This window comes from Prunus persica, chromosome G8 (assembly GCF_000346465.2).
Source record: "Prunus persica cultivar Lovell chromosome G8, Prunus_persica_NCBIv2, whole genome shotgun sequence".
Taxonomy (NCBI): Eukaryota; Viridiplantae; Streptophyta; class Magnoliopsida; order Rosales; family Rosaceae; genus Prunus; species Prunus persica.
This window is the reverse complement of record NC_034016.1, coordinates 894,890-910,815: the sequence shown is the minus strand read 5'-3', so window position 1 is coordinate 910,815 and position 15,926 is coordinate 894,890. Positions and strand designations below refer to the sequence as shown.

Below are 15,926 nucleotides of genomic sequence, written 5' to 3'. Positions count from 1 at the left end.
ATACACTAAACCAAATGCTAATCGGTAAAAGGCATTGTTGGTTTGATTTCCCAAAACTCTTTTGCTTTGCTATGCACAAACAAACAATTCTGCTTACTAAGCAGTGCAAACGTCATCAACATGACTCAAGCATAATGCAAATATTCCTCGCAAAAACTAATTTATTATTTCCTTGCACCACCAATAACTTCAAATCTTATCCTTTAGTAAGATTCTAGTAGCAACTAATTAAAACAAAATAAAAATAAGGATTAATATGAACCCTGAGCATGATATTTTTTCTCTTTTTAACCCTAGTTCGAATATCCCTTCTTCTATTGATTGAAAAAAAAAAAAAAAAACATCTTATTTTGTTAGGAGCACTCATCCAAACTTGACTTCACATTATCAATAAGCATCACACATCCAACCTTGATTTCACACATGATTAATGGTAACTGCCATTCTTGAAACTGTACATTTAAAAGACGGGAACTAAATTGTAACATGTCCCAAACAGGAGTGCAAAATGTAACCAGAAAATAAAATTAATGTACAAGACAATTTAGGAAAAGAATGAGATTACATTAGGCCATGCTACCCCTTAGGACTTTTGAAACATGTATATCTCAATGCAAGTGCAATCTTGATTAAGAGTCTAACAAGTTAAAATTTAATTCAAAATTGTAAAGAATAATATTCTCTGATTTGGTTGATAGGGAGGATTATACTAGACTAGACTACGCTAGCAAAATGCCTATATTTCATGTAAATTGAAGGCGTAATATGGATATGTTGTCTAACTTTGAGAAATAATGGGGACTATCTATACAATGCTGATGACTAAAACTTATCCTCCTAATCCCATTGAAAATGGTGGGATTATGACTATGAGGGATAAGTTTTCATAATCAACCTCTTATGAATAGTCATCCTTCATCCTCAATGTTAGACAACAATATTCATATTATGCCTTGATTGCACATGAAATATTGCCGCTTTACTAGTCTAATCTAATCCTCCCTAACAAATAAGACTCACATATTATTTTGTCACATTATTAACGAAGAACATACATTCATATATAGCTATGCTTGATCAACGGTTTTAATTGACAATCTTAGCGCGCTACATATATATATATATATATCAGATAAATGGTTGCCAACTTGCCAATATACCAGGCAAAACAACGCCAAGTTTGACTCAATAAGCATCTCAAATAAACTGGTCTGACTAAGATTATTAGTTTATACTTTTGCGTAAAATATTTTTTTTTTTAGCATGCATTGGAGGTCCCCTATATTCTCCTCATAAATTGGAGGAACGTATTCGCATCAACGCATGCAAAACTAAATCTTTGTTATCTCCCATTGCTCTTCCTTGTTAAGATCAACTAAATCTTTCTTGTCTCCCAACAACTAAATCTTTCTTGTCTCCCATTGCTCTTCCTTGTTAAGATCAACTAAATCTTTCCTTTCTTGTCTCCCAACAACTAAATCTTTCTTGTCTCCCATTGCTCTTCCTTGTTAAGATCAACTAAATCTTTCTTGTCTCCCAACAACTAAATCTTTCTCGTCTCCCATTGCTCTTCCTTGTTAAGATCAACTAAATCTTTCTCGTCTCCCATTGCTCTTCCTTGTGGATACGCAGAAAAGAAAAAGCTGGAACTGACGAGGGTTATAAACTCTGGTGGATCCAGAAATTTTTTAGCGGAGGTGTAATATTGACTAAGTATGAAAAATAGTTTTTCGAAATAATCATTTTCTCAAGATAATTTTTAGCGGCTTTTATTCCTTATACATCAAATAAGAAAACTTGATTTTATGGGATTTTAGTATGAAGTATATCTTGACTTAATGAGCCATCATTTTTAGCCTAAATCTTATTTTGCACTAAAACCGAATTTGCGTATTTTGATTTGGTGGGAATTTGATTTTCTAGTATTTTTATTTGAATCCAAATGGGGGGTAGTTCCTTATTTACATTGTAAACTTAAGTAAATGGAGTAATATAAAAATAAATAAAAGTAAAAGGACAAAGACATTTACTTAAATGTTGAAAATGAAAATAAGGTGATCTGTACACCAGTTAAGCAAAGGGGCAATCTGAAGCACCTACAATGATTTTTTTGGCCAGAGGAGATGCAGTCCTTGCGCCTTAATAGGTCCGCCGATGGTTATAAATTTCCACTTTCACGATAAAAACAAGAAATAAATCATGTCGTGCAAATTTCCACTTTCACGATAAAAACAACAAATAAATCATGTCGTGCAAAATGTGTAAAAAAAGAAAAACAAAAAAGAAGAAAGGTATCGTTGAAAAGAACATTAGAAATCAACTCGGTATCATTAGATTTATGATCGATTGATGTTCTTGCAAAGGCCACGTTTTTGCCATCTGAGTGTCCATCATATATACATATATATATATATATATATATATATAGGAGAAAGAAACGTGTGGAAATGGAAAGAGTGATAGCATAGATCACTATGGAGGACTTTCAGATTTTGTGAGGTATAAATAAAGGAAAAAAAACAAAAACACAAGTCATAAAAGTCATTGAAAGGGCAGCAAATCTTTCAGATTTTGGATTCGACTTTTAGTGGGTTATAATCTTTTCCTAAACCCTTTTATATAAAAAAGGTAATGTTAGGTTTATCACATTTTAATACCACATTGTATATTATATCTCTGATAGAGATGGGCTCCATTATGCTCTATTTCTTGTATACCACCTCTCTAATAGAGGTGGGTCTCATTATATTGGTGGGTTCCACCTATGTTAGAAAGATGGTACATAATATGTATCAAAATATGATAAGCCTAGCATTTTTTATTTAAAAAAGAAAAACATAGAACATCAATTGAATAATAATTAAACTTACAATTAATTCCTTTCAAATTACATAGTAAGATAAATTCAAATTATATTATAAATTTGTCATTGGGAAAGTTTGCCATACATATGGTGCATATGGGCATTGGGCACACGTTTGCCGCATGCCAAAACATTTGGTAGATTTTTACCAAGCCTCGATCAAAGGCAAAAAAAACAATTGAGACACACTCGTTTGAAGTTGATCCTATAGACTTGCACCCAGTGGATATAACCCACCTTGATGTTTTAAACTTCTTCGCTGATGCTAATGGAAAATCACTTGATTCCATGATTAGTGGTGGGGTTTTTCCAATTAATTTAGGGCTCGTTTGGTACACAGGACTGTCTTGGCATGGACTATGCTTAGGGACTGGCTTGGCTTGGCTTGGCTTGGTCTAAGTTGGATAACGCTTATCCTGCGTTTGGTGTATGCTTGGACTAGGACTTTTATTTTTTTTATTTTTTCAAAAATATCTATATATATGTATATATGTATTTTATAATATATATAATATATATGTATATACATGTATATAAGTATATTATAATAATATTATATATTTTAAATAATATAAACGTACATACATATATAAGTGTATATAGGTGTATATATGTATATTATAATATACATGGGTATAATACATATACATATATTTATATATATGTATGTATATTATAATATATAATATATATATGGGTATGTTATAATAATAATAATAATAATATACATGTATATATGTGTATATATGTATATTATATATGTATGTATATATACATATATATTATATATATATTATAAAATACATATGTATATATAATATATGTATAATATATGTATATATATTATATATTATAATACACATATATATATATACGTATATACATGTATATAATATATGTGTATATAGGTGTATCTATATATTATAATATATACATGGGTATAATACATATACATATACATATACATATGTATATTATAATAGATAATATATATGAGTATGTTATAATAATAATATACATGTATATACGTGTATATATGTATATTATAATATATATACATATAATATAAATATATAATGTATATGTCTATATACGTGTGTATATGTATATTATAATACATACATGGGTATAATATATACACATATATGTATATATACTTATATATATGTATTATAATAATATATATTACATATGTACATGTATGCTATTATTATAATATTAATATGCATGTGTATATGGGTATATTATAATAATAATATACGTGTATATATCTATATGTATTTATATATTATATATGTATATATATATGTGTTTATATATATACATGTATATACGTGTATATATGTACATTAATATATAATATAATATATATTACATATATACATGTATACATGTATGCTATTATTATAATATTAATATGTATGTGTATATGAGTATATTATAATAATAATATATGTGTATATATCTATATGTATTTATATATATTATATATGTATATATGTGTATATATATACTTGTATATGTGTATATACATGTATATATGTACATTATAATATATGTGTATGTTATAATAATAATAATAGTAATATATGTTATTAGTATTACAATATAATATATGCATCTCATACATTAATAAACATAGGACTAGCTAATCCTCCCTTTCTACATGGGATTAGTAGTCCCCTCCTAAGGAGGTGTTTTTGGTGGGCCCGGTATTAGCAATCTCATCTAAGACTAGAATTAAATGAAACAAACATGGTACTAAATTTAGTCCAAGCCAGTCCAAGCCAAGCCTGTGTACCAAACGACCCCTTAATGTCTTATTGTCTTTTTACATCCTTGTCGCTCAGTTTTACATCCTTAACCAATGGTAAAACATTTGGGAACTTCTCAATGTTGCATTCTTTCATTAAAACAGGGAAAGTAATGAAGTCCTAGTTGTAGAGGGATTGGTCTACTAAATAGAGTTGGTATGCGTGAATGGCAGTAGCTTTAAAGGGGGAGAGAGAGAGAGAGAGAGAGAGAGAGAGAGAGTACTCATATTATTATGTTAATAAAGTAGGCCCTAACTCACAAGTGTAAGTAGAGGGGAAATTGATCACTAACTACATAATATAGGGCCACTTAATTTGTACGTTTGTATAGTATATTTGCTAAAATATGAAAATTATAAGAGAATATTTGTTTGTTGGAATTTTCTGTACATTCTTCTCCTTGTAGGAGGCCATATTTATAATACAACAAAACCTGAATGGGCAAGTAAATAATAAATTCCTAAATCCATTTACAGTAGGAAATCAGGAATTAAAGTAAATCAATTACAATTATAATAGAAATTCTTGGTGTGTAAGGAAAGTAAGTCGATATCCACAAGTCACGCCAACACTCCCCCTCACGTTGGTGCATAGATGTCGCCAATGCCCAACTGATCCAGTGAATTGTGGAATGCTTTACTGGAAATTGTCTTTGTCAAAATATCCACCAATTGATCCTCGGATTTCACAAAAGGAAACTGAAACACTTTAGCCTCAAGCTTCTGTTTGATGAAGTGTCGATCCACCTCAACATGTTTAGTACGATCATGCTGAACAGAATTCTGTGCAATGGCTATAGCAGCCTTGTTGTCACAAAAGAGATTCATTGGATGTAGGTTTATACCCAAGTTCAGTAAGCAACTTTCTTAACCAAAGAAGTTCACAAATCCCTTTAGTCATACCTCTAAACTCGGCTTCTACACTGGATAAAGCTACTACATTCTGTTTCTTGCTCCTCCATGTCACCAAATTACCTCCCACGAATGTGAAGTAACCCGATGTAGATTTTCTATCTATTACATTACCTGTCCAATCTGCATTTGAATAACCATCAATATTTAGATGACCATGCTTTGAGAACATAAGTCCTTTTCCAGGTGCAGATTTCAAATATCTAAGTATCCGAAGAACTGCATTCATGTGGTCTTCACTTGGAGAGTGCATAAATTGACTGACAACGCTCACTGCATAAGCAATGTCTGGTCGAGTATGTGACAAATAGATCAATCTTCACACTAATCTTTGGTATATTTCTTTGTTAGTTGGAACTTGATCCGGATATTCTCCAAGATGATGATTCTGAACAATAGGAGTGTCCGCAAGTTTGCAATCTAGCATTCCTGTGTCCGTCAACAAGTCCAAGACATATTTCCTTTGAGAGAGAAATATGCATTGCTGCGATCGAGCCACCTCAATTCCCAAGAAATACTTGAGTCCACCTAGATCCTTCATCTCAAACTCAGTAGCCAAATAGTCTTGTAGCTGTGATATTTCCTGTTTATCATTCCCAGTAATAATCATATCATCAACATAAATTATTAATACTGTTACCTTCCCTTTCCGATGTTTCAAGAACAGAGTATGATCTGAGTTGCTCTGTTTAAAACCATTGTTCTTCATTGCCATGGTGAACCGTCCAAACCATGCACGTGGTGACTGTTTCAATCCATACAATACTTTTCGTAACCTGCAAACTGTTCCAGTCTAAGTAGTATTATATCCAGGAGGAATGTCCATGTACACCTCCTCCACGAGTTCGCCATGTAGAAAAGCATTCTTTACATCAAACTGGTGTAGTGACCAATCCAAATTAGCTGCAAAGGACAATAAGACTCTGACGGTGTTTAACTTTGCAACTGGTGCAAAAGTTTCTTCATAGTCTATACCATAGGTCTGTGTGTACCCTTTTGCCACAAGTCTTGCTTTGTATCGCTCGATAGATCCATCTGCATTGTGTTTTATAGTAAACACCCATCTACATCCGATAGTCTTTTTTCCTCGTGGTATAATCTCCAATGTCCAAGTCTGATTTTTCTCAAGAGCTTTCATCTCCTCTTTTATAGCTTGGACCCACTTAGGATCTTTCAATGCTTCAGAGACCTCGGTAGGAATATGGATAGCAGACAACTGATGCACAAAAGCCTTGAGTGGTTCAGACAGCTTCTCAGTGGATACATGATTTGCAATTGGATACTTGGATGTCTTGCCAATATCAGGTGAATAACGATTTGGTGGCTTCCCACGATTTTGCCTGAAGGTAATTGATATCCAATAGTTTTATCCTCTAAATGCACAAGTGTAGTAGGAGTATTTACCTCAAAGATATTCTCAGGAGATTGGTCCGTTGGTACTGTTGAATGAGAGAGGGGTCTTCATCTTGTTGTTCTGAGTTGTCTGTAAGAGTATGACTCGAATCAAAAACATCTTCGCAAGGGTTAGACGATCGATCGTTGTTTGGCAGAGAGCATTCGCACGTGCCAGACTCGGGACGATCGATTGTTATTGTTTCTTGGCCGAGAGCAATCTTCGTGCATAGATGAATATCCTCGTTTTCCAAGCTGCTCCAATTGAGCTCTTCACTCGATATCTCCCCCTGAAGAGTAGAATTGGATGCTGGGTCATAGAAGAACATATCTGATTCCAGAAAGGTGACATCCAAAGTGACATAGGTTCGCCGGGTAGGAGGGTGATAACATCGGTAGCCTTTTTGATGAGTGGCATAACCCCAAAAAAACACAACGAAGTGCATATGGATCAAGTTTGCTTCGTTGAGTTTTGTGGAGATGAACGAAGGCCACACAGCCAAAAATGAGATGGGTAAGCACCAAAACAGAAGGCAGAGGCCCGTGTTGCGCGAGCACTTGTAATAGAGTTTTGAAGTTCAAAACCCCAGATGGCATGCGGTTGATAAGATGGACAGTAGTGACGACATCATCATCCCAGTGATGACGAGGAACATGGCCACCAATGAAAAGAGCACGGGTTGTTTCAAGGAGATGATGATTCTTCCGTTCGGCAACACCATTTTGTTGTGGTGTCTAGGGGCAAGTTGTCTCATGAATAATGTCATGTGTCTTGAAGTAAGTCTGAAAATCATGATTAACAAATTCTCCACTGTTGTCAGAGCGAAGAATCTATATTCGAGCATTGAACTGTGTTTCAATCTGTTTGTGAAAGGATTGGAACAGAAAAAACACTTCATTCTTATTTTTCATCAAATAAAGTCATGTCATCCGTGTACTTCATCTATGAATGTAACAAACCAACGAATACCGGAATGAGTAGAAATAGGTGAGGGTCCCTAAACATCAGAATGAATTAAAGCAAAATGAATAGTACTTTTATTCATACTTAAAGGATAGGATGCTCTATGACTCTTGGCTAGAATGCAAGTGTCACATTTAAAATATGAGTCCTTAAATACAGAAAATAACTCGGGCAATAAGTGTCTCATATAACCAAAAGATGGATGCCCCAAATGTCGGTGCCAGAGCCAAATTTGTCAGTGCTTGTCATCAGACGGATGCTTCACACTATTGGCACGTCCCATACTGAAGTCATCCACATAGTACAGCCCCCCTCTTTTAGTACCACGCCCAATGATCTCCTTGGTGAGAATATCCTGTAGTAAACAAAAATTGGGATAAATTAGTGCACAACAATTTAGTTGTTTAGTTGTCTGACTCACAGACATTAATTTATTAGACAAAGATGGAACGAGTAGAGTATTAGAAAGGGACAGAGAAGGTGAAAGAGCAACAGTGCCGGCCCCTGTCACAGGACAAGTAACTCCATTTGCATTGGCAATACTTGTGCTGCGGGGTGTAGTGGTGTGCAAAAAATCATTCGAATCAAATGTCATATGATCAGTGGCGCCAGAATCAATTATCCAACCAGTAGTATCTCGTAGATCATAAGTATGAAATGCATAACCACAGTTACCTGAGACATCCGAAAGTGCGGGACTATCAGTAAGATCTACCTATGGGAACAAGGCTAATGGGGGTTGGTAGAGACAAGAGCAGCACGACCGGAATTACTAGCAGTTTCTCTGAGCTTACGAGCGCGGAGGTCCTCCCACCAATCAAGATAACTATTCAATTTAAAACAGGTGTCACGGGTATGTTTGGGGTTGCCACAGTGCGTGCAACCACTTTTATCAGTCGAAGCCTTGGGACGGGAAGGTGGGATGGTTTTAGGAAGTGGCGCACCAGCAGCAGTAGCATATGACTGGATTTAAAGGTGGGCCGCAGTAGATGAATTATGGGGCTGCCGGACACGAGTAGGTCGGACTCAATTATGAATTTGACTTTTGCGAAAAATATAATTAATAATGATGGGATAAATAAATTTGATTCATATTCGCACTTATTTATCTTATGTCGAAAATAAATTAAGGACTTCAAATATTCAATATGCATGTACCTCAGCATGATCCCCAAACTTAATGAAAAAGGCATTGGAAGGCATATCAAGATTGATCCACTTTTGTTTATAGTTTAGTTGGAGACCACCGTTGACATTTTGTATGAGGGAACCAAAGTAGCCAGGGTCATAATGAGCCGGCAAACCGATTTGAGTGTTGGGTTTAAACCAGGGCGGATACACGTTCATAGCAGAAACATCAGCCCCAATTTCCAACTCAAATTCCTTCTCTAAGTAATTTTCTTCAAATCCCAATGTTTTCGATACTGCTTTAGCCAAATTAATTATCACCACTCGATTCCTTTGGTAATAATCTTCCAAGGCCTCCCGTAAGTAACATATATATAGTCGGACATAAATTAAGCTTACTCTTAGGCAATTTAATAAAGACAAAGTAGGGGATGAAAGAATTCGAGTTAGACCAATTATTAGGATCCGTACTTGTGCTTAGGGCTAAGCATCAATCTGGCTGAAATGACTAAACTAATCAATCTAGCTGAAATGACTAAACTAACTTATCTGAATCGTAATAACAGCTTTGATTTGGTTTTTATCATAGAAAAAGTCAAACAAAAACCGAATCGTAATGATTTGGTGCAGTCGCAATTTTAATTTTTAGAAACCGAACCAATCACATGTATATTTTACTGTTAAATCCAAACCACGGTTATTTTTAAACTCAAAACGATGTTTTTAAAAAAAATACAAATATAACCACAGTATAACTTTATGTTAATTTTTAAAAAGATACATATACAATCCAAATCCTTATGCTAATTTTTTTTCACAAAAATAAGTTCTCTTTTTTCTTTTTCAAAAATGGCATTTTTTATTAAAATTGTAGCTTAAGTGGTTAAAACATTTACTTATTCATCAAATAAGAAATGAAAAATATTTTTATAAATTAAAAAGAAATTTTAGGATTTTTGGTTGGTTAGGTGAGTAGGTATGGGTCGTACACACACGATTTTTCCTTTTCTTCAAAAACACTATTTTCTTGTACCTGAAACCAGCTGGTTTAGCAGGGCCTTCAAACTTTGGATGTGGGAGTACCTTAAGATACTCCCTCTTGACAGCTTCATGGTCCCCGGGTGAGAACCCTAGCCCCCATCTGATCCTATCCGTTGAACTCTTCTTCTCATAATCCATCTTTTCCTCCTCCGTCAGATCAAAGAAATCAGAAATCCCATTCAGCGCTCTCTCAATTACGCAATCAGGCACCCCATGATTTACCAGCTGCCAAGTTATCATGCAACATGTTACATGCATGTGTAATTTTGTACGCAATATAAACATTCGACATCAAATTATAACATAACACAAAAGCCTAATTAATTAATAGTTTTGTTTCTTTTCTTTTAGCCAAATGTGTGTATATATATATATTTATTTATTTATTTACAGAGCTAATATTTACAATGCGAGATATATATATATATATATATATTTATAGAGCTAGTATTTACAATGCGATAACACTAATGAGTTAATAACAAAGCCACATAACCTTACAGAGTGGGTAAAATTTCTTAACTTTTTCGATGTGGGACAATACTTCACATCTTTAGAGAGTGATCAGCAGCATGTTGCATGCCAACATGTTCACAGTTGAAGCTCTATGCACATGTGTGTGTGTGTATGCATAGTGAACTGGTTTCGAGGCATTGTAATAAGCAAAATGGTGTGCTATGGGAGACTGAATGTAAATGTAGATGAGAGGAAATTCCATACATAGAAAAAGCCGTACTCCTCGCAGACATAGGCAAGGTATTGGAGGGCTTTGAGTCGTTGATCAGGATCGTTAGAGCAGATCAGCATGCTGTAATCGATGGTGGGGATTTCATCATCATTAGTTGAATGATTAAAGGAGGTGGTCCTTTTGGTATCAGAAAGGTTTTGGGTCAATACTACAGAAGCTGTTTTAGCCATTGAAAACAACTAAGAAGTAGCGACGGCTGCAGTGAATAAAGAGAGAGTGTGCGTTTTGATTGGATTGAACATCGATCATTGCCTGTGTTTTTGTAGGCACATTGTGAGATATCAAGGTAAGGCTACGATGCCTCTATGTAATTTCTAGGAACATGCTTGTCAAAGTTAATTAATAAGATTATCTAGGAGGTTTTATTTAATGGGCAGTTTCACCATTAATCTTTGCTGAATCACTCACTTTTGTCATGCTTCTTTAGAATGATCACCTCTTAATTTCTGCTTAAGATCAAATTTAATAATTTTACGAGAAGAAGAAATTTAAAAAGTTTGTAAATAGGACAGAGTAGATATCAAAATCATGAGCAAATGGTGCGTTAGAGGTCAAGACAAATATGGACATATATTAATGAAGTGGATCAGATGTGTGTGCGTGTGTGTACAAAATTATAAATTTGAAGGATCTTCCACAACGGTATGTAAGTACACAGGGCATAAAATAAAACCAAGGTGGAATGAGAAACTTTCTTCACAAGGCAATTTGGATTTTAGTCACCAATATCTTTAGACGGATTTGCCACCTGTCGAATACGAAACTTCAAGTTCAAGCACAAATTCTTTACGCAATATATGTTTGTCAACCAAAATAGAACGGCAACTTAGGCTTTGCCACCTGTGGAAATCAGAGTCATTTACACACGTGTTTACTCATGCACTTGAACTTGAAGTTTCGTATTCGATTTCCTCTACTCTCAAATTCCTTGTATATTTGGCAAAACAATAAATAAATAAATAAATTTATTATTACTTGTAAATTTGTCAACGTGATTGATTAAAGAAATAGAGTGTGTGACGGGGGGTGGAACCAATGCAAGGGCTACCCTTGGCTATAGCTGAGGGAAGATTTGGGAAAAATACAAATTAAACATATATGTAGCCTAATATTTTCAACTAAAAATAAATAAAATATATATACAATTTCAACACCAATAGGCATAGTCAAAGGTCTTCCACATTTGTATTTGGTGAAAAAGTTTGTCCCAACATTGATTTTAATTTTTTTTCCATAAATTTGTTTCCTTCACCCTTTCGGAAATAATATGACTCTAATTCCATTTTTTTCTTCTTGTGTGTACAATTAGCATGATTTATTGAAGGGAATGTTGTGGAAATGGTGTTGTGCAGAGATTTCTAAAAATTATACAACCAAACTTTGAGAGTATAAATCATCTAGCATATCATATCTAACATAAAATCAAAGTAAGAGCGGAAACATTAAATAAATTAGGAATTTATGCAAGTCTCACTTGATCCCAAATCACATGAAATTATTCCGTTTCCGCCCATTGCCTCGCCATACTAATTTCTCCATACTCACATAAATTGAAACAATAACTTTATTATGAAACCAATAAACTTTATTCATAAGTATTAGCACTACAACAGAAGAAGGTTAGGTTGAGGGAATTTTAGATTTGGGAATCTGGAGGTTCAGAAAACCTTCTTCTCCCAAATTCCCCATTTTCTCAACCTGACTAACCATTCTTCTCTCTTGTTAAGAGATTAAAAAGAAGTGAGGGTCACATCAACTAACGGAACTTCTCTCAAATCTGACAGAATAGCTAACGTGAGACACTTATTGAAAGTATAGGTGGTATATTGAGATATTTCAAAGAACATTGGTAATCTGAGACTATTTTAAAAGCACAAGGGGTATATCCATAAATAAACCTTATTTTAATGGTTTAGCACATAACAACTCCTTCCCAGCATGAACTCTATTTCATAGCCGAAGTTGTGCTATGCATGATTTTCCATCGATCTCATGGTAACCATTGGCTTCCAAGGAGTCCTTGTAGATCATCCCTCGGTATGCTGGTGGGTGAGACTCGCCCACAAACTCTGGAGCTGGTTTCACAAATGTGTCAAGTGATGGTCCATGGACTGTGGCCACAGAGACTCTTCTCACCTCGTTGTTCAGGATCACACGATGCATAGGACTCTTGTACTTCCCATTTGTTAAAACCTATTATATATAATACAAGCAATGAATTAAAAACAATACGCATTAAGAAACTTTTATATTAGCAAATCTACTTCTCTTGTTTGCTTGACTTTGTTCCTAAGTTTTGGACTTTAAATTCAATAGTTCATTTCTATAATAAAGTCTTACACATAATCAACTTTGATTTCGAATTCATGATTTAGATTGAAAGTCAAACAATTCCAAAACAAAATATATACTTGTTTTGCATCGTGGACTCATGGATCTCATTTGGGAGATATCTTTAGGTGATGAGTCCACCTTAATTTCTTACAAAGATGTGAACATAGAACTCATAAGTTCACATCTCTTGTAGGTCAGACTCATTCACGAGTTCAACCTTTGTGAAAAATATGATTAATAATATGATCAATAAATATTGTACATGTAATGTGCTCATTTTGGAGATATCTCTAGGTAATGAGTCCACCTTAATTTCTTACAGATTTCTTGAAGGTCGGACTCATTCGTGAGTTTGACTTTTGCGAAAAATATAATTAATAGTATAATCAATAGATATGGTGTATGTAACGTTAAATGGTGGGGTTAGTATGTCAAGAATAAATTTGATTCATATTCGCACCAATTTATCTTATGTCGAAAATAAATTAAGGACTTCAAATATTTAATATGTATGTACCTCAACATGATCCCCAATATTAATGAAAAGGGCATTGGAAGGCATATCAACATTGATCCACTTTTGTTTATAGTTTAGTTGGAGACCACCGTTGACGTTTTGTACAAGGGAAACAAGGTAGCCAGGGTCATAATGAGCCGGCAAACCGATTTGAGTGTTGGGTTTAAACCCGGGCGGATACACGTTCATAGCAGAAACATCAGCCCCAGTTTCCAGCTCAAATTCCTTCTCTAAGTAATTTTCTTCAAATCCCAATGTTTTCGATACTGCTTTAGCCAAATTAATTATCACCTCTCGATTCCTTTGGTAATAATCTTCCAAGGCCTCCCTGTAAGTAACATAGACATAAATTAAGCTTAATCTTAGGCCATTTAATAAAGACAAAGTAGGGGGTAAAAGAAAGTCGAATTAGACCAATTATTAGGATCCGTAGATCTATCCTTGTGCTTAGGGGTGGGCACCAATCTGGCTGAAATGACTAAACTGACTTATCCGAATCGTAATGACAGTTTTGATTTGGTTTTTATCACAGAAAAAGTCAAACAAAAATCGAATTATAATGGTTTGGTGCAATCGCGATTTTAGTTTTTAGAAACCGAACCAATCTCATGTATATTTTACAGTTAAGTCCAAACCATGATTATCTTTAAACTAAAATATAAACACAATATAACTTCAAAAGATACAAATATACAATCCAAATCCTTTTGTTAATTTTTTTAACGAAAATAAGTTCTCTTTTTTCTTTGTTAAAAATAGCATTTTTTATTAAAATTATAGCTTAAGTGGTTAAAACATGTACTTATTCATCAAAGAAGAAACAAAAAACACTTTTTATAAATTAAAAATAAAATTTAGGATTTTTGTTTGGTTAGGTGAGTAGGTTGATGCATGGGTCGTGCACACACGATTTTTTCCTTTTCTTCAAAAACACTATTTTCTTGTACCTGAAACCAGCTGGTTTAGCAGGGCCTTCAAACTTTGGATGTGGGAGCACCTTGAGATACTCCCTCTTGACAGCTTCATGGTCCCCGGGTGAGAACCCTAGCCCCCATCTGATCCTATCCGTTGAATCCTTCTTCTCATAATCCATCTTTTCCTCCTCCGTCAGATTAAAGAAATCGGAAATCCCATTTAGTGCTCTCTCAATTACGCTATCGGGCACCCCATGATTTACCAGCTGCCAAGTTATCAGGCAACATGTTACATGCATTTGTAATTTTGTACGCAATATAAACATGCGACAACAAATTATAACATAACACAAAACCCTAATTAATTAACAGTTTTGTTTCTTTTCTTTTAGCCAAAAAATATATATATATTTACAGAGCTAGTATTTACAATGCGATAATACTAACAAGTTAATAACAAAATCACACCACCTTACAGAGTGTAAAATTTCTTAAATTTTCCGATGTGGGACAATACTTCACATCCTTACAGAGTGATTAGCATCATGTTGTATGCCAACACGTTCACAGTTGAAGCTCTATGCACGTGTGTGTGTGTATATGCATAGTGAACTGGTTTTGAGGCATTGTAATAAGCAAAATGGTGTGCTATGGGGGAATGAATGTGTATGTAGATGAGAGGAAATTCCATACATAGAAAAAGCCGTACTCCTCGCAGACATAGGCAAGGTATTGGAGGGCTTTGAGTCGTTGATCAGGATCATTAGAGCAGATCAGCATGCTGTAATCAATGGTGGGGATTTCATCATCATTAGCTGAATGATTAAAGGAGGTGGTCCTTTTGGTATCAGAAAGGTTTTGGGTCAATACTACAGAAGCAGTTTTAGCCATTGAACACAATTAAGAACTAGCGACGGTAGCAGTGAATAAAGATAGAGAGTGCGTTTTGATTGGATTGAAAATCGATCATTGCCTGTTTTTATAGGCACATTGTGAGATATCAAGGTAAGGCTGCGAGGCCTCTAAGTAATTTCTACGAACATACTTGTCAAAGTTCATATATTGGTCCCCACCTCCAATTAGTCAATTTTTTTCTGGTCTAATTAGGCTTTTAAAGTTATCCAAACGCTAATCTTTGTATGGATATGATGTAAATAGCCTGGCAACTAGAAGAGGTCAGTTGACCAGTAGCCGCACGCATGAAAAAATCTTCAACAATAATAGTATAGAAATCTATTTCTTCGTTAGGGCCGACTCAAAGGCAAGACAAGTAATTAAAACCTTTATTTTTGTCTTCATC

The 15,926-nt window shown here is 34.4% G+C and overlaps 2 protein-coding genes across 3 annotated transcripts; both read right to left on the bottom strand.

Annotated features, from left to right (window-relative positions):
* On the bottom strand, positions 7,996-11,066 carry LOC18766250 (protein DMR6-LIKE OXYGENASE 1). 2 transcript variants are annotated; one of them, XM_020570824.1, is made up of 3 exons: positions 10,834-11,066; positions 10,106-10,338; positions 7,996-8,299 (listed from the first exon to the last, which is right to left on the bottom strand). In XM_020570824.1, exons 1-3 carry the CDS (start codon positions 11,029-11,031, stop codon positions 8,206-8,208), a joined length of 525 nt encoding a protein of 174 aa, XP_020426413.1. In that variant the 5' UTR covers positions 11,032-11,066; the 3' UTR covers positions 7,996-8,205. The 2 variants fall into 2 exon arrangements, with proteins under 2 accessions (XP_020426413.1, XP_020426411.1); XM_020570822.1 differs by lacking the exon at positions 7,996-8,299 and having other exon boundaries at positions 9,922-10,338.
* On the bottom strand, positions 12,425-15,603 carry LOC18766843 (protein DMR6-LIKE OXYGENASE 1). Its single transcript, XM_007199002.2, has 4 exons — positions 15,320-15,603; positions 14,660-14,892; positions 13,713-14,040; positions 12,425-13,054 (listed from the first exon to the last, which is right to left on the bottom strand). The coding sequence occupies exons 1-4, from the start codon at positions 15,515-15,517 to the stop codon at positions 12,812-12,814; spliced, it is 1,002 nt and encodes a 333-aa protein (XP_007199064.1). The 5' UTR covers positions 15,518-15,603; the 3' UTR covers positions 12,425-12,811.

Bases quoted from the DNA above. Each gene is read 5' to 3' on its own strand.
- LOC18766250 (XM_020570822.1), bottom strand. From the start codon at position 11,031: ATGGCTAAAACAGCTTCTGTAGTATTGACCCAAAACCTTTCTGATACC. The intron at 10,339-10,833 runs GTATGGAATTTC...ATAACTTGGCAG, and splicing joins AGGAGTACGGCTTTTTCTAT to CTGGTAAATCATGGGGTGCC.
- LOC18766843 (XM_007199002.2), bottom strand. From the start codon at position 15,517: ATGGCTAAAACTGCTTCTGTAGTATTGACCCAAAACCTTTCTGATACC. The intron at 14,893-15,319 runs GTATGGAATTTC...ATAACTTGGCAG, and splicing joins AGGAGTACGGCTTTTTCTAT to CTGGTAAATCATGGGGTGCC. The intron at 13,055-13,712 runs GTACATACATAT...TATATATAATAG, and splicing joins ATATTGGGGATCATGTTGAG to GTTTTAACAAATGGGAAGTA.